The sequence below is a fragment of the Scardinius erythrophthalmus genome (genome assembly GCF_964197995.2).
Source record: "Scardinius erythrophthalmus genome assembly, contig: HAP1_SCAFFOLD_445, whole genome shotgun sequence".
Lineage (NCBI taxonomy): Eukaryota > Metazoa > Chordata > Actinopteri > Cypriniformes > Leuciscidae > Scardinius > Scardinius erythrophthalmus.
Genome location: NW_028296170.1, coordinates 1 through 19,668, shown reverse-complemented (window position 1 = coordinate 19,668; position 19,668 = coordinate 1). Strand labels below are relative to the sequence as shown.

The following is a 19,668-nucleotide window of genomic DNA, read 5'->3' as shown; positions in this document are numbered from 1 at the left end:
GTAACGTGTCTATGTTAAGCAATCTCTGGAGCTGCTAATATTCTCATGTGTGTGTATGTGTGTGTATTTGGAGGTCCACAATTAAAAAATTCCCCCACAGAATCGATCCAGAATAGTTGGAGAGAGAATCGCGATCCGAGTACACATTTTTTTCCCCACCCTTAATTTTAATGAAGAAGCTGGATAATGTTCAGGTTAGTAATAAAATAAGTTGTGAATTAGCATCAGTTACTTTACAATAGACAGACAAACAGGCATAAATGCTTAGATGTGTCTTTTAGTATTAAAACAAGCTCAGTAACTGATATATTTAGATTTTTGCAGATCAGGGGGCTGTTCCATAAACCAAGATTAGAGTATAAGCCAGGCTTATTTCGGTTAGTCAGGCTTATTGTCGGTGGATTCTGTTTCATAAAGCAAACTTAAAATAGTTCAAACTCAGTTACCCTGGCAACTTATGCTGGGAAACTAGCCTGATCCAGGGCAGGCTAACTGTCAGGCTAAGCCTCAGCTGTTACACAGATCCTCTAACAATGACCAAAAAGAACACAATGATATTACCACTGACACTCTCTCATACCATTATTGGACTTTATTAACCACTATTAGTCCAAAAATAAATACACAGTATACAGAAAATAAGCTTAAATAAGGCTACAATGATAAATTAGACAATATAGACCTATATATATACACACAGGTTTTCTTTTTTTACTGGCTGAATGTTTTGTGCCCAAGATTTAATTAGATTGTTTTAAAGATTTATGAATACATTTCTCTCTGGTTTTGTTTGGCAGCTGTAGTACATGTTTATGATTATTAGAAGAACATTAGAACACAATCTGAAAAAAAGCTTTGTAAAGCAGAAGTTAAAATCACAAAATTAAAAATAAATAATTACAAAAGCAGAGTATAAATTTTAACTGGTAAGATGAATCTGAGCTTAGTAATTGACAGTATATTAGCCTACATTACAATAGTCCCTTTACAGTTATTGCTATCATACAAATATACACACACGTTTAAAATTCTAAATAAGGCACATAATGTCCAAATAACAAATATTTTAGTGTATATATATATATATATATATATATATATATATATATATATATATATATATATATATATATATAATAATGTACTTTATTATGTCTTTCAATTCAAACACATTTAACACAATTATACAAATTGACAGTTCCTTTAAAGACATCATATTTTCCCCCAATAAATATTCCTTATTTTTCCTTCTACTTTTTTTCTTTTGTGATAATACCCACCAACACATAGCCTAAAAACACACATGATTAGAACAATAACCAAAAAGTACATAGACACTTTTACATATGATTTAAGGGGGAAAAGACAAAAAACAATAAATAAATAGTAATAAAATTTTAACATTAACATATTTATATCAAACTCTTATAATGACACATAATTCCTAATAGTTATTCAAGTAATATTATTTGAATATAAAATATTCAATATTAAATAAGTAAATACAATAAAATTACAAATAACTAGAAATAAAAGGGAGGGAGGGTTATATAAAAATAATGTAGGCTAATATATGAAGAGTTGAGATGCAAAAGCCTCTAAGTGCCATCTGAAATTTTCTTCTAAAATTAGTATTTTTATCAAGCTCGTATATTTAAGTTCAGTAATTTAACTTTAATGACAATTAATAGGTAATTTTCATTGCCATAAAAGTGAAATAAGTGAACATAAACATACAAGCTTGATAAAAATGATCATTCTAGAAGGAAATTTCAGATGGCACTTAGAGGCTTTTGCATCTGAACTCTTCATATATTCCTTTATTTTATGGAATATTCTTTGATTTTAGAGTTGCACATATCTTTTCAAAATGTATATTTGCTCTTAATTTCATGTTATCCTCTCCATAATGTACTTTAGAAACTAAATCTACTCATTTAAAACTGGGGATTCTTGCTTTCTCCAAAAATGATTGCATTAAAAGCTGTAATTCTCAGCATTCTAAATAAGTATACATCATATTTATTAAGTAGCATAGGTCCTATACCCAAAACTATATTTTGTATCTCTATATATTTAGTTTCTTAAAAAAAATCTTCCCTGAATTATAGGCTACTTATGTTCGCTAGAAGTTCAGTGCAACTTATCCAACATCCTAAAGATAAATTATTATAATTCGAAGATATTTCTATTGTTATAAAATATCGCATATTAATTTTCCAAGCAAAATGTATATTTTAGTCAGAATTATTGCGCTCCTATTTGGCGCGCATGCGCGCAGCAGCGCTCGTTCAATATGAAAATTAGCAGCAAAATGGATACATTTGCATGACTTTTGAACATTTACAGATGGAGAATATAACTGTAAAATGTCAGTTTTGAACTGAGGGGGAAAAAAAACATGTCACAAACGCATAAAACAGCGCAAAATATACGCTGTTTGATGGTGGATCGATTTGATCCACGATCGACCTCTAGGGCTGCTTAAGAAACGCGTGCACACGCAATTATCTAGACTAGATAAACCTGGATCAAATTAGTGAGATTGCGTGAGCTTCAATTAACTTTTATGGAACCACTTTAGCCCCAACTCATTTGTTAGGCTCATTCAAGTCCGGTTTTGGAGTTTAATCCCCGCTTTTCTAAGCGTCTTTTATGGAACAGCCCCCCGGTCTGAGTTTCCCGATAACGTTGTCTCTTAGCGCGCTACGAAGACTCGTAAGGTATAACTTAACTGAAGGTATAACATTACTAGGCGTGTTCCCCGAACCATACCTTAGGAAGCTGCTTAAGATATACCTTCTTACGTGTGACGTTACCCGGTGCTGTCCGTGGCGATGCTGCTGAATTGGTTGATATCGATGGCTCGAGAATCAATTTTTCTCTTGTCCAGGCGCTGTTTCACTGCTTTATGCTAAAAAGCGGTGTTCTTTATAAAAGAAGCACTTCAGAAATAGTTGAAATTACATTTATTAGGACTATTGGATATTATTAAAAATAATCCAAACTATAATAGCCTAGCCTACATATTTTAAAATTGTAACATATATATTGCTGCCACAATAACCATTTAAAAAAATGTACGTGCTTTCATCTCTTTCCCATTTTTGTTCGCTGAGGTGGAGCTGCGATGAAATATTGTTCTTGTAAATACTTTCCAGCGTAAAGTTAACATCTTACGTACGGTGCTCGGCAGTGATCAAAAAGGATTTAAACAGTGGATTTTGAATCTCTTCTTGTAAACTCAGAGATGTGGATTCAGACGGCAATTAATTTACCACACGACCTGTTTGTCAAAATACAATACTAAATACAAAATAACAATTTGGACAGGGATTTTTGTGTAAAAAAAAAAAATCACCGGGTTGGGTGAGAAAAAACACTGATATTATAGATTCGGACGGCACTAAAATCACAGACTTACCCCTGTAAATGTTTAAAATACCGGATGAGCCCATGAGAAACAATATTAGCGTCCGAATAGAACTTCTGACAGTAGCCTATGTTTTCACTGGCCTTTAAAAGCGCTCTTTTATTAAATTAATAATGTAATATAATTAAAATTCTAACAACAATCAGTGTGATTGACAATTTTATTCTTTGCATGAAAACACTTGAATTAGCCTAACTGAACACTGTCTGGGTGTATTAAAACTAGATAATTATATTCGTATAGACCTGCAACAGTGATAAGGTAAAGCTAAGAGTGGTCCAGACCAACCTTTCGAACGTATGACTTACAGAAGGTATACTTAACTAAGAATGTTTTGGGAAACACGTATTAACGATAAGGTACAACTTAAGGTGTAACTTAAGAACGACGTAGCGTTAAGGTTTCGGGAAACTCAGCCCAGCTCCTCCCACAGCAGTCACATGGTCAGTGAAGCTCCTCCCACTGTAATTCTCCTATAAATGCTGGAATATTCCAATCAGCTACAAGTAAAGATGAGCATGAAAGCATCAGGAAGAGCTGAAATCTGCAAAGACTGAGTTTATTAAAGAGGACAGTGAGAACATGAGTGATCCAGAACCCTGCAGAATGAAACACACTGAACACAGTAGGTCAACGTGACGTCAGGAAGACGTTGGACTCCAACTAATTCAACGTCAGTCAGACGTCATATTTTGGTTGAAAATGAAAGTCAGGTTGACGTTTGTTTGTCGTCAAGCTCCAACGTCAGACAGATGTTGAATTTTGGTTGGAATAAGCACCGCAAAAAAAATGAAGAAGAGGATTAAACAACTCCACAAACAGCATTACCAGCTTCACTTATTAATAACCAGGTTTACTTTATTTCATTTCCGTTTTAATGAAATCAATAGTTGTATTTTAAAGTCACCATGACGGTGGTTAGCGTTTGCTTTAGTTGTGCTCTTGACCCTTGACTTTCTAGTATAACATTTTCTCTGTGTAATTGTGTGCTTATAAAGCAAATTTGTTGTGGCAAAAGAGCCTAGAGAAAATGAGATCTTGTAATTGCTTGAATCTCTGATCTTATTCAGTGTCTGTTTTGATAACATAGGACTTGTGTTTTTAATATTGTTTTATAATAGAAGCCATTTAATTTTACAGCATGAGAGCAATTTTGTTTGTCAAATAATCAAGAATCAGTGTATGACTCTCAACAATGGTGACAATCAATGAAATGCTTCATGCTGCAGTGCATGCTGGGTACCACCGATCAAAACTCACCCTTATCTAAGTAATGCCATAGATGAAAGGTTTTTGTGTGCTAAATAGTTTTTAAAAACCAAGTATATTATTTGATAAACAACACTGCTAGATATGCTGTAGAATCAAATTACTTATATTATGAATAAAACAATAGTAAAACCACAAGTCCCACATAATCAAAGCATTAGACACTGAATAATATCAGTGTCCAAGAGTCCAACTAAAGCAAACGCTAACCACCATCATGGTGACTTTAAAATGCAAAATATGATTTCATTAAAATGGAAATTAAATAAAGTAAATCTGGTTAGTTTTAAGTGAGGCTGGTAATAAGTGTACGGCCATGCATTTCACCTTTTTGTTTGGTTTATTCCAACCAGAATTCAACGACTGCCCAACGTTGGAGCTTGACGTCAAACAAACATTGAATTTAGACGTCAACCCGACTTTCATTTTCAACCAAAATCCAACGACTGACCGACGCTGTAGTCTATATCCTGTGCCTGCTGGGAAAGACAGATCTCTTCACCTGAAACAAGAAGCTAATAAATGCACCATTTCGAGTAAATGTGGTTTGTGTGTGATTTTCGTGTGATTTGGGGTATTTTCATATGAATAAAGAATGTTGACAGTATTGCTAAGCAAGGTGTAGCCATTAGCTGCATATAAAATGCTAAATATAACATATTTCAACATATTTGTTTGACTTTTGCGACTGGAATATGAAACAAATACTCAATAGTGGCAGCCCTAGAAAAACACTATTATGGAGTGGAAATGGCTTATGAGTCAATAGGCGCTCCTCTGCCGCCATCTACTGTTTATAGTGATAATTTCAAATTTTTAAAAACATACAGTATGTTGGTTTGCCAAGTATAAGTTTTCCTTCACTTTGAAACGTTTAGTTTTACAAATGGGGACAATCTTTGAAGGATGAACAAATCATGGTTTTGGTCATCACACTAAAAATATAATTAAAATAATATTTAAGGATAATATTAAACAAAATGTAAGTGCTGGAAAAAGTGTGATGGACTTGAAAGTCCTTGATTAATGCTTGAATTTTACTCTCAAAAGGCCAGTAGAGTGTTCCTGCACAACCGGAGGCTGCAGTTTCAGGACCACAGCTCCAGGACCCTAGTTTTTTTGTGACAGCGCCACCTACCGAACTGGATGATATAGCGGCGGCTGCAGTTTCAGGACCGCAGGTCTAGGATCCAGGTGGTTTAGTTTGTACATAGTATCAAGATCCACCTATTATCTTAAGAATATATATATTTTAACAAATAAGATTATGGAATAGAAAACTCCTGCAAATTAGAGCAACATGTAGCATCAAGCTACATAATTTAATTTAAAAGATAAATATTACACTTTTACTTAAAGCTCACTTTAAACCACAATCTTCCCCTCAGCTCCAGAGTCTATGAGTGCCTGGCAATCGTGAAAATGGTCTGCCCATTGCAGTATTACCGGGAGGAGAGTGGTAGAGGATTTATTCATGGTTAGCCCACCCGACAGTAACCTCCGTCCTACTATCGGGCTTGATCTTTTAATGAACATGAAGCAATGAAATGTCCGGCCTTGCCGCAGTAGAGGCAGAGTCCACTCGCTCTCCAACGCTCTCTCTCCTCCCGTGAAGGCCGAGCTCGACCTACCTGCATGGTTTCAGGATCGAACAGTGGGATGACCGTGTTCTCACCTCTGGAACTGGAATACTCAGGGAATGTGGGCACCAAAGCCTGGTGTGAGCGACTCTCTCTTTGCTGTAAACGTGCATCCAAGCGCAATGCCAACTCAATAAGTCCGTCCAGAGTCCTAGGTAGCTCCAAAGTATATATCTCACGTTGAACACGCTCCGCCAACCCATGCAGGAACATGTCCCACTGCGCCTCCTCGTTCCATTTGCACTCGGCTGCCAGAGTCGGAGTGCAAAGAAATCGGAGACGGTTCTACCGCACAGTCGAACACTCGTCTCATCTCCTCTCCGAGTGCATGGAGCGATGAACAGCAGGGATGTTGGTTCTCCCACACCGCCATTCCCCACAGAGCCGCGCGTCCGGAGAGAGGAGTCATCACCAACGCCACTTTAGACTGCTCAGAAGTGAAGGTTACAGGCTGGAGAAAAAAAAGGAGATGGTACACTAAGTCATAAAGGTTCTGCAGAGTTCAGCTCACCGGAATACCTCTCAGGCGTCGGAATGCGCGGCTCGTGCTGGTTGATGTTGGGTGGATCGTGGGGAACGGGGGTGGCGCAGTGGGCAATCTCAGTTGTTGAAATTGAGAGGTGAGCTCGGACACCTGTGTTACCAGAGCCTGTATAGCCCGACCAGTAGCGACTAACTGTTCGTCCTGCAGGTCCATGCGAACACTGTTGTTTGCAAGAAATTCCTGTAGTTCGGGTGCACTCGCTGAATCCATCGTGGTCAGATCGTTATGTCAGGTTCTGTAAATGAAGGCAAAAGATCCACTTGCGAGTGAAACAGGGATGTTTATTGTAAATGCAGGAAAATAGATAGAGATGCTGGTCATTCGACGTGGGCAGAGAATGATGCTAACGCATGGACGCAATGGACAGATAAGTCCAGGGCACAACAAATAATCCTTAGGAACACAGGAGATGAAAAAGGCAAGAAGCAGGGATAAAGTCTCAGAAACCGAAAGCACGGAGAAAGCCTCAGGTGAACCACAACGATCTGACAAGAATAGGACGAAATAACAGACAATAAATAGGATGCCAATCATAAGACTCTGTTGCCGCTGATCCGCTCATCAGCAGCAATAATGAGCCACACCCACCACACACAAACACACACACAACATAGTGAGGGCGAGTTAGTGAAACCATAAACCGTGACATTGTTGGGCCAATGGGTGGCCTTTACAGCATCATTAGCAGTTGCATATTCCAGCCCAGTGTGAATGTCTAAAATGACAAACTCAAGAATGTTCAATGTCAAAATTATTTAATATCTAATTAGTTTAATGTCTTTTTATATTCTTGACATGAAACAATGTAAATCTCGATGAATGAATGAGGAATCAAGAATAAATACCAACCACTTTGTTCTTCAGTATCATGATGTTTCATTTTATTACATTTTTCTGATGATCAAAATAATTTTATTAACTAGGGCTGCAAGAACTAATTGATGAAATCGATCATGAAAATAATCAACAACCAAGCTAATTATAGATTAATTGTGTCTGCTCAATCATGTCAATTTACAGCAGTGAAAAATATTTCTATGGACAAAACGCATTTGAAAAATAACATTGTTGGAGAGCACAGGAACTATGTTGTTACTTTTAATTTTATTATAAGTTTGTGTTTACAGCACTCAAATTGATTTTATGTTGCTTAGCCAGCAACAGAGAAACTGGTAACCAGGGGCACGTTCAAGTTCAAAACAGTGTGCAACGTTTTGCTACGGTTTCCGGGTTGAACGTCATGTTTCCTGGAAACGGCGTGCACCGGTGTGTAACGGGGTTTGAGATACGTTTTCTCTTGTTTGGTGGGTGTGTCAGAACTGCAGTCCAATCAGCAGCAACATGTATATAAAGCATGCAGTATTAAAGTGAACTCGCACAATGGGTTCAAGGAAAGTAATTTACAAATGTGTTTGATGCAGCTCGGTATACGCAACAACTGAGGATATTAGACGACATGTTTGTCGTAAGTTTTATTGTAAAAATATAGGATATCAACATAATGATGCAGTTGTTTATATTTTTAGCTTCATTGCAAGTGTATGACATTTGGTATAGAAATAAACAATGGTAATTAAGTGCTTTTCCTAAAAATGAGAAAGAAAATACAGGGTATTAAAAGTCAAGTCAAGTCAAGTCAAGTTTATTTATATAGCGCTTTTCACAACACAGGTTGTATCAAAGCAGCTTCACAGTAATAAATTAGAACAATACATCAATGTTTGTTTCTAGTGGAACGTCTACGTTCGGTAATGCTGATCAATAGTATCGTTGATTGATTAATTTAATTAAATATCCCCAAATATCCCCAACTGAGCAAGCCAAAGGCAACAGTGGCAAGGAACCGAAAAACTCCATCAGGTGACCTAATGGAGAAAAAAAAAACCTTGGGAGAACCCGGGCTCAGTCGGGGGCCAGTTCTCCTCTGGCGTTTATGAACTAGAGGTCGGATTTAACTGTAGGATTAAAAGTATTATATGAATGCCTGGCTGAAGAGATGCGTCTTTAATCTAGTTTTAAACTGGGAGAGCGAGTCTGAGCAACGAACAGTATCCGGAAGACTATTCCAGAGTTTTGGTGCTAAATGTGAAAATGCTCTCCCTCCTTTGGTGGACCTAGATATCCTAGGTATGACCAAAAGCCTCGAATTTAGTGACCTTAAAGAGCGCGATGGATTATAGGGCGATAGAAGATCGGTTAAATAGACTGGAGCTAAGCCGTTTAGGGCTTTATAAGTCAGTAGCAATACCTTGTAATTAATACGGGACTTTATAGGTAACCAATGTAGGGATGATAAAATCGGTGTTATATGATCATATTTTCTTGATCTAGTTAGAACTCTAGCGGTGGCATTTTGGACTAACTGTAGCTTGTTTATTAAGGATGCAGGACAACCGGCTAATAACGCATTACAGTAATCTAGTCTCGAGGTCATGAATGCATGAACTAACTTTTCTGCGTCAGAAACTGATAGCATATTACGTAGCTTAGCAATGTTTCTAAGGTGGAAAAAGGCTGTTCTTGTAACATATGAAATATGATTTTCAAAAGACAGGTTGCAGTCTAATATAACACCCAGGTCTTTTACTGTAGAGGATGAAGTAACAGGACATCCTACTATGTTAAAGTTGTATTGTGAGAGGTTTTGTGGGTGGTTTTTTGAACCGATAAGTAGTACCTCTGTCTTGTCTGGATTTAATAAAAGAAAATTATGCGTCATCCAATCTTTTATATCTTTAACACACTCTGTCAATTTGGATAATTTAGCGTTTTCATCTGGCCGTGATGAAATATAGATTTGAGTGTCATCAGCATAACAATGGAAACTAATTCCATGTTTCCTTATAATATTTCCAAGTGGTAGCATATATATTGAGAATAATAGAGGGCCTAACACAGATCCCTGCGGCACTCCATAGTTTACTGGAGTTATGATAGATTTTTCTCCATTTAAATAAACAAAATGGTAGCGGTCAGATAAGTATGATCTGAACCAGCTTAATGCTTGTCCTTGAACACCAGTATAATTTTGTAGTCGATCTAAGAGTATTGTATGATCTATAGTATCGAACGCAGCACTAAGATCAAGTAAAACTAATATTGAGATACAGCCTTGGTCAGAAGCTAAAAGTAAATCATTTGTGATTTTAACGAGCGCAGTTTCAGTGCTATGATGCGGCCTGAATCCAGACTGAAACTTTTCATAGGTGTCATTTTCTTGTAAGAAAGAGCCCAGTTGAGCGGACACAACTTTTTCTAGTATTTTAGACATAAAAGGTAGATTTGAAATGGGTCTATAATTTACTAGATTATTCGGATCTAATTGTGGTTTCTTAATGAGAGGTTTTATAACTGCCAGTTTAAATGTTTTTGGAACATAACCTAAAGATAAAGACGAGTTAATAATATTGAGGAGAGGCTCTTCCACTACAGGTAACACTTCTTTCAATAGTTTAGTTGGTATGGGATCTAATAAACATGTTGTTGTTTTAGAGGAAATGATAAATTTATTTAACTCTTTTTGTTCTATAGTTGAAAAGCACTGTAATTGTTCTTGCGGCGTGATAATTGAGGCTGAATTATAAGGCGCGATTGAGGATTGAACGTTTACAATTGTGGTTCTGATGTTTTCTATTTTCTCAGTGAAGAACTTCATGAAATCATTACTACTAAACTGTAATGGAATACTTTGTTCAGGAGACATCTGTTTATTTGTTAGTCTCGCCACGGTGTTAAATAAGAACTTAGGATTGTTATGGTTGTTTTCTATTAGTTTGCGTAGATGCTCAGCCCTGGCCGCTTTTAGGGCCTTTTTATAACGTGACATACTGTCTTTCCATGCGATTCTAAAGACCTCTAAGTTGGTTTGTTTCCATTTACGCTCTAAATTACGGGTTTCTCTCTTTAGAACACGCGTAGTACTGTTGTACCATGGTGCTTTACTTTTCTCTCTGACCTTTTTTAATCTAATGGGCGCAACAATATCCAATGATCCAGAGAGAATGGTGCTCATAGTGCTAGTTAATTCCTCAAGTTCATCTGTTTGTTTGGGTTCACTGAGCAGCTGAGACAGATCCGATAAGCTGTTTGAAAAATTATCTATGGTGGATGGAAGGATTGTTCTGCCTAATCGATAACGCGGCGCAGCATGATATATTACAGGAGTACGTAATATGCAAGTTACCATGTAATGGTCAGTGACATCGTCACTTTGTGGAATGATATCTATATCGGTTGGATCGGTTCCATGTGATATAATTAAATCGAGTGTATGATTAAATCGATGAGTCGGTCCGGTAATGTTTTGCTTGACCCCAAAGGAGTTTAATAAATCTGTAAACGCAGCCCCTAACGCATCATTTTGATTATCTACATGGATATTAAAGTCTCCAACAATTAATGCTTTAACAGTATGAACTACAAATAAAGTCAGTATGTGAGGCTAAATAGATGTGTTTTAGTCTGAATTAGGTAAGATGTGTGCTTCAGTTTCAGCAATCCCTTCACTCGATTGGGATGTTCTCTTTTGTTCTGGGCGGCAAGTGCAGTAACTGTAACATCGGGCATATTTTGTAGTATAAAAAACATATTTATACCGACTTCATCAGGCTCCGAAAATTCTTCACAAAGAACACAAAGAATAGCCTTCTCAGCTGCCATAGATGCAACTCTTGCATCATCAGAACAGTGTGTTCAACGCATTACAGTTTCTATTTAAAAAACATTGTGCAACGTTTTGTCGGGGCTGAACCCAGCCCAGGCAACAGACAAGTGACCAATCCTGAGTGGCGATGTCACTACACACATTCAACCATCATGGTTCGGCACGGTTAGCCAAGTGTGCTGAGAGTTCAGGGCCGAGAACGGTTTGTAATTGTGCTGTACCAGGCTCAAGTGGAAACACAACTGGAACCTTTTCTGAAGGTGGAAAAGCAGCTTTTATTTCTCAGCACATAAAGATGAACTACTTAATGTGATCTCAAGCCCCGTTCACACCGCCAGCGATTTTGTTGCTGCATGTCGCTAGTCTCTGTACAGTGAAGTCGCTTGTGGGCGTTCCTAGTGCTGTCGCTCTAATGTTATTGGTAGTCTGCACGTCTGAGCATATCTATAGAATATACCATCACAAGTGTTATATAAAACTAAGATATGATTCTAATTTGACTAGGAATTGGTCTTAATAGATTTAAAAGTAATATTATGCTGTTGGTAGAGTGTTGTTATATTAACCACAGCAGTGCAGTGCATTAAATATTTAACTACATTAACGATCGATCAATCAACAAATTAAACTCACTTATACTGTCATCAGTTACTAAAACGTCATTTGAATTTGACAAAAAATCCATTTTCTTGTCCTTTAAAATCCACATAATGCAGGGGAAACTGTAAAATGAACTGAAAACTTACATATAAATGTATGTTTCTTTTCCATGCATCATTTTATTATATCCATGTATGTGGGCACAGTCAAATCATAAAAGTGAAATCACCCTCGAACTCTTCTGTCTTGCCTGCACTCGAGACGGTGACGTGAGCTCCACTGAAAATCTTCTTTCCTATTGGTTGTCACTAACGAAAATTGCTTCTCATTTGCATAAAGTTGAACATTTTCAAGTTTTGTCACTTTTGTCACTCTTGTCGCTTGACACTAGGGCTGTTTTCGACTAAGGATTTTCATAGTCGAATCTGATTCGTTAGATTTTGCCGTAGTCGACTGATAGTCGAACCTTTTTTTCTTTTTCTTTTTTTTTTTTTTTGATAGCAGCTAGATTTTTTCCATTTCAAACAAAAGAGCTAAAAAACACATATATATCACACATATATCATAACATTTCATAAACATGAGGAGCAATATGAGAGAGAAATTTGGTGATGGTTGTTTAGGTACATTAAACCATGTAAAGCTTTTTCACGCCCATGAGAACCGCGTGGAGTCAACTCACAGCCGCTCCGCTGCCCTGCTGAAAATGTGAAGCAGAAACGCTTAATATCAGATAACGTCCATAATAATGGACTCTGGGTTCGATTTTTTTTACCATTTTCAGTGGTTATGAGGAGCAACATGAGAGGGAAATTTGGTAATCGTTGTTTAGGTACATTAAACAACGTAAAGCTTTTTAACGCACATGAGAACCGTGTGGAGTCAGCTTTTTAACGCACATGAGAACCGTGTGGAGTCAGCTTTTTAACGCACATGAGAACCGTGTGGAGTCAACTCACAGCCGCTCCGCAGCCCTGCTGAAAATGTGAAGCAGAAACGCTTAATATCAGATAACGTCCATAATAATTGGACTCTGGGTTCGATTTTTTTTACCATTTTCAGTGGTTATGAGGAGCAACATGAGAGGGGAATTTGGTAATCATTGTTTAGGTACATTAAACCACGTAAAGCTTTTTAACGCACATGAAAACCGTGTGGAGTCAACTCACAGCGGCTCCGCAGCCCTGCTGAAAACGTGAAGCAGATTTTTGAATACATTTTTATTTATTTACATTAGTAAGCTACAGGACATCGTCTTTCAAAACATGACCTGCGCAAAAGCGAAAAAAATAAAATAAAAATGGTACCCAGCCCTTCTGAAAATGCGAATGCGTCTCTGTCCCCAGCACATTTCAAACCAAACTGACGCCCATGTATTCGACTATGAGGTTCATAGTCGAATCAGACCTCTCCGAATCGAATCGTCGAATCCTCGACTATTAGAAGTCAGCCCTACTTGACACGCCCACATTCTGTTGCCAACGGTCACTGTCGCTCGTGTCAGGGCTTCAGACTGTGTTGATGTGTTTCTCCACTGCATGGATCTTCATATGTGGCTTCAGGTTACTTTTAAAACAGAAACACTTTCCACATACAGGACATGCATGTGGCTTCCCCTTCGTATGAACTGTCAGGTGTCTCTTCAGGTCTGATGCCTTAGGGAATTTTTTTTCACAATGATCACATGTGAACGGCTTCTCTCCGGTGTGAATCCTCATGTGAACATTAAGGGATGATGAATGACTGAAACTATTCCCACATTGATCACATGTGAATGGCTTTTCTCCAGTGTGAACTCTCATGTGAAGCTCAAGATGATGTGTGTATGTGAAACTCTTCCCACATTGATCACATGTGAACGGCTTCTCTCCAGTGTGAACTCTCGTGTGACGCTTTAGACTATGTTTGGTTGTGAAACTCTTTCCACACTGAGTGCAGGTGAAAGATTTCTTGGGTGTTCTTTTCTTTAAAAAATTATTTTTAGTCTTTGAGTGACTCAAAGGTTTTTCTCCAGGTTTGACCTGATGTTTTTCCTCCTTCACTTCACTCAGTTCTTCACTCTCCTCCTTCAATTCACTCAGTTCTTCACTCTCCTCCTTCACTTCACTCAGTTCTTCACTCTCCTCCTTCACTTCCATCAGGTCTGAAATGAAAGAAAAACATTCATTTTCAAATTTTCTAAATAATGTAAATAATCCAAAGAGAGAAATATGGAGTGAATGGAGATGAATGCAACAGACAACTACTATAAAATATTACAATAATTTAAAACTTTTTATAAATTAATTGTACGTCCCTGACATTTTCCATGAATGAAGTACATTGATCTTCCAGTTATTTTTTAAAAACATTTTAGGCACAAATTCCATGTTTCTGTATTGAGAACTATTAAATATGTATGGAAGTAAAATAATGTCAAATGTTTTTGAAACAAAAAGCCTGTTGAATTGCACTACTTGAAAAAAATATGCATTGCATTAAGCATGTTTGCATTTTAATGCATTGTATTTTTAAGGCTTGCATTTTTATGGGCTGAAATTCAGCATGGTTGAATATTTATGCAGTGAAAATTTCAATTCAAAACTTCTCAAACACATTTTCATTATTAAAAATTCAATAATCCATATTAATCTTTCATATTTCACTTCCAAAATATGCAAACTGTTTAAAAATACAGCCTATAATATTCAACAGGCAATTTTCTTTCTTTTTGCAAATTCGCTCCCACAAATTCAGTGGTTCAAATTCGACAGAAAATTCTACGTTGAAATCCAGGAAAAGCAGTAGATTGCCAAGCATACTCTCCATCTGCTGTTAGTCAACCTCACCAGCAGGGGGTGCAAGCGCGTGTTGACAAAGACCAGAGCAACAGTTAGAGCAAACCATTCCATTCATAAAATGAAAATGATTATCTGGGTCAGAATATGCGGAAAAGATGACAAAGACACAAAAGTTGTGTTTATGTTTTATTCAATAACTTCATTGTTACTTTCCCTGTGTACTCTACATATGCTTATAACTTTGGGTGTGGTCGACTTATTTTCACGAGACTTGTCTCCTTAGAACGATACCAAACATGCTAGGTTTCGCCTTACGGTTTGTGTAGCGTTGTGATTTAGCACTTAAAAAACATTTGCCGTTATCTTCGAAACCGCTAGTCCGATCGAGACGAAACCACCGTCAGAAGTTTGGAAACATAGGTCGATAGCCATACACCAATGCCCAAATGCGAAAATATTGATAGTAAGGGGTAGTAAAATCCAATCAAATTCATGTGTCAGTCATTTTTTATGTGTTTTTTCATATAAATGTCTATAACTTCGAAGTGAATTGAGATATTTTCACCAAAATTGACACACATATGTATGGGCTCACTCTAAGGACACGTAAAAAAACAAGAGGACTGAGCCTCTTGGTGGCGCTATAATAGAACAAAACATGAAATTCCCATATGCAACACTTGATCAATTAATACTCTCTCTCTCTCTCTCTCAATCTCTCTCTCTCTCCAAAATCTAAGTTTTTCCCAGAAGGGGAATCCTGAAGTATTGAGGGAAACCCCAATAGCCTGCATGCAGCACATTGCAGCAATTTAAAGTTAAATCCACTAAACAACCAAGAGAAATATATGTCAACCTAAAATGTAACATTGGATCTGTAGGCTACATCCTCATCGGGGGAAAAACATTATAATCTCGTTCACAGTAGAGAAAGATGCATGTAGGCTACACAGGAAAAGTAACCGTGAAGACACTGAATTGAACATAAAACAGCCATCATAATCACAAATACACTTACATTGCTGTAAATGAGTTTTATGAATGAATGTCTTGCTCTAACTGTTGCTCGGTCTTCGTCACAACACGCGCTTTTGCACCATCTGCTGTTAGTCGCAGATGGAGAGTATGCTCGGCAATCTACTGCTTTTCCTGGATATCAACGTAGAATTTTCTGTCAAATTTTAGCCTAACCACTGAATTTGTGGAAGCGAATTTGCAAAGAGTAAAAAAATGGAGCAAAAATTGCCTGTTGAATATTGTAGGTTGTTTTATTAAACAGTTTGAATATTTTGGAAGTGAAATATGAAAGGTGAAAATGGATTATTGAATAATGAAAATGTGTTGGAGAAGTTTTAAACTGAAATATTCACTGCTTAAATATTCAGCAATGCTGAATTTCAGCCCATAAATATGCAAGCCCTAAAAATACAACATATTAAAATGCAAGAGTGCTTAATGCAATGCATTTTTTTTTCAAGTAGTGTAATTCAACAGGCTTTTTGTTTAAAAAACATTTGACATTATTTTACATCCATAAATATGTTTGATAAATGACACAATTATCTAACATGAAATGAACTTTAAAACACACAATATTGCCATATTTTGAGACCAACATTTATATTGATATTATGTTAAAATCTACTAAAACGCTTTAATTATTAAGGGCCGTTCAAGAAACACAAGATCAAGTGAATTTTATTTTATTATTTATTTAAGTTTATTTGAATAGGGACAAGTATGTTACATAAACTCATGTTACATACTACAACATTTTAGCCAAAGCTAATTCTCAATGTTCGTCCCTATTTCACAGCGAGAAAGAACACAAATGTTTGTGGTAAAGCAGAGTAGATTGTAATTTTTGAAATTTTTAAATGATTCAGGTCAAAATTCTGGTAACACTGTTACAAATTGTAAACCATATATAAAATAAATGTAAAATAAAACAGTTCAAATATTTAAATTTAGTTTGACCTGATGTTGACAATCAATATGAAACCTTCACTTACTGACCTTTTGTTAAAAAAAAAAAAATTCTAAAAGTGTTTATGTGCTTGAACGTTTCTAGCATGAATGTTCTTCAGCATCATGAATGAATGAAGAATAAACACCAACCTCTTTGTTCTTCAGGATCTTCAGTGTGTTTCATTCTGCAGGGTTCTGGATCACTCATGTTCTCACTTTCCTCTTTAATAAACTCAATCTTTACAGATTGTGTGTGCAGTTTCTCTCTGCTGTGGATTCTTTCATGCCGTTTTAAATCGCTCAAAGAAATAAAAGTCTTCTCACACTCAAAGCACATGTACTCTCTCACACCAGAATGAATTTTTTTATGTCTTTGTAAAGATTTCAGCAGTGAAAAACTCTTTCCACACACAGAACATGAATGTGGCTTCTCCTTCGTATGAACTGTCAGGTGTCTCTTCAGGTCTGGTGCCTTAGAGAATTTTTTTTCACATTGATCACATGAGAAAGGCTTCTCTCCGGTGTGAATCCTCATGTGAAGCTCAAGATGATATTTGTTTGTGAAACTCTTCCCACACTGATCACATGTGAATGGCTTCTCTCCGGTGTGAATCCTCATGTGAACATTAAGGGATGATGATCGACTGAAACTTTTCCCACATTGATCACATGTGAACGGCTTCTCTCCAGTGTGAACTCTCATGTGAAGCTCAAGATGATGTTTGTATGTGAAACTCTTCCCACATTGATCACATGTGAACAGCTTCTCTCCAGTGTGAACTCTTATGTGACGCTCTAGACTATGTTTGGTTGTGAAACTCTTTCCACACTCAATGCAGGTGAAAGATTTATTGGCTCTTTTTTTCGTCAAAAATGTAATTTTAGTCTTTGAGCGACTCGAGAGTTTTTCTCCAGGTTTGACATGATGTTTCTCCTCCTCCACTTCACTCAGTTCTTCACTCTCCTTCACTTCCATCAGGTCTGACATGAAACAACAAAAAAATATTTTCTAAATAATCAAAATAATCCAAAGAGAGAAATATGGAGTGAATGGAGATAAAATTGATCCCAGATGCAACAGACAACTACTATAAAATATTACAATAATTTAAGACTTTTTATAAATGAATTATACGTCCCTGAAACTTTCCATGAATGAAGTACACTGATCTTCCAGTTATTTTTAAAAAAACATTTTAGGCAAAACTCCCATGTTTCTGTATTGGAACTATTAAATATGTTTAATCAATAACACAATTATCTAACATGATATGAACTTTAAAATACACAAAACTGCCATATTTTGAGACCAACATTTAGATTGATATTTAATTATGTTAAAAACTACTATGACGTTTTAATTATTAAGGGCCGTTCAAGAAACACAATTTCAAGAAAATTTCACTCTGAGAAAGAACACAAATGTTTGCAGTAAAGCAGAGTAGATTGTAAATTTGTAAAAAAAAAAAATAAAAAAAAAAGATTTAGGTCAAAATTCTGGTAACACTGTTACAAATTGTAAACCATTTATAAAATAAATGTAAAATAAAACAGTTAAAATATTTAAATTTAGTTTGACCTGAAGTTGACAATCAATATGAAGCCTTCACTTACTGAACCTTTTGTTAAAAAAAAAAATTCTAAAAGTGTTTATGTGCTTGAATGTTTCTAACATGAATGTTCTTCAGCATCATGAATGAATGAAGAATAAACACCAACCTCTTTGTTCTTCAGTATCTTCAGTGTGTTTCATTCTGCAGGGTTCTGGATCACTCATGTTCTCACTTTCCTCTTTAATAAACTCAATCTTTACAGATTGTGTGTGCAGTTTCTCAATGCTGTGGATCCTCTTGTGTCGTTTTAAAACGCTCACTGAAATAAAAGTCTTCTCACACTCAAAGCACATGTACTCTCTCACACCAGTATGAATTCTTTGATGTCTTTGTAAATACAACAGCCGTGAAAAACTCTTTCCACATTCAGAACATGAATGTGTCTTCTCCTTCGTATGAACTGTCAGGTGTCTTTTCAGGTCTGATGCCTTAGAGAATTTTTTTTCACACTGATCACATGTGAACGGCTTCACTCCGGTGTGGATCCTAATGTGATCTTTAAGGGATGATGATCGACTGAAACTATCCCCACACTGATTACACATGAACGGCTTCTCTCCAGTGTGAACTCTCATGTGGATCTCAAGATGATGTTTGCGTGTTAAACTCTTTCCACACTGAGTGCAGGTGAAAGATTTCTTGGCTCTTCTTTTCTTTAAAAATGTCTTTTTAGTCTTTGAGCGACTCAAAGGTTTTTCTCCAGGTTTGACATGATGTTTCTCCTCCTTCACTTCACTCAGTTCTTCACTCTCCTCCTTCACTTCACTCAGTTCTTCACTCTCCTCCTTCACTTCCATCACGTCTGAAATGAAAGAAAAACATTAATTTTCAAATGTTCTAAATAAAAAAATGATTCAAAGAGAGAAATATGGAGTGAATGGAGATAAAAATGATCCCAGATGCAACAGACAACTACTATAAAATATTACAATAATTTAAGACTTTTTATAAATTAATTATACGTCCCTGAAACTTTTCATGAATGAGGTACACTGATCTTCCAGTTATTTTTCAAAAAACATTTTAGGCAAAAATCCCATGTTTCTGTATTGAGAACTATTAAATATGTTTGATGTTTCCGGTCGAGGTCGGCTATAGAGGAATCCCTGCTCAGTCAGTGTGGAGAATGCTAACAGCCATTGGAATAACAGGGAAGGA

At 36.5% G+C, this 19,668-nt stretch overlaps 1 protein-coding gene across 1 annotated transcript; it reads right to left on the bottom strand.

Moving 5' to 3' along the window:
- Positions 1–12,645: 12,645 nt before the first annotated feature.
- LOC308686574 (uncharacterized protein) lies at positions 12,646–19,308 on the bottom strand. The gene is made up of 3 exons (XM_081395005.1): positions 18,617–19,308; positions 17,048–17,878; positions 12,646–14,292 (listed from the first exon to the last, which is right to left on the bottom strand). The coding sequence occupies exons 1-3, from the start codon at positions 19,305–19,307 to the stop codon at positions 13,658–13,660; spliced, it is 2,157 nt and encodes a 718-aa protein (XP_081251131.1). The 5' UTR covers position 19,308; the 3' UTR covers positions 12,646–13,657.
- Positions 19,309–19,668: the final 360 nt, after the last annotated feature.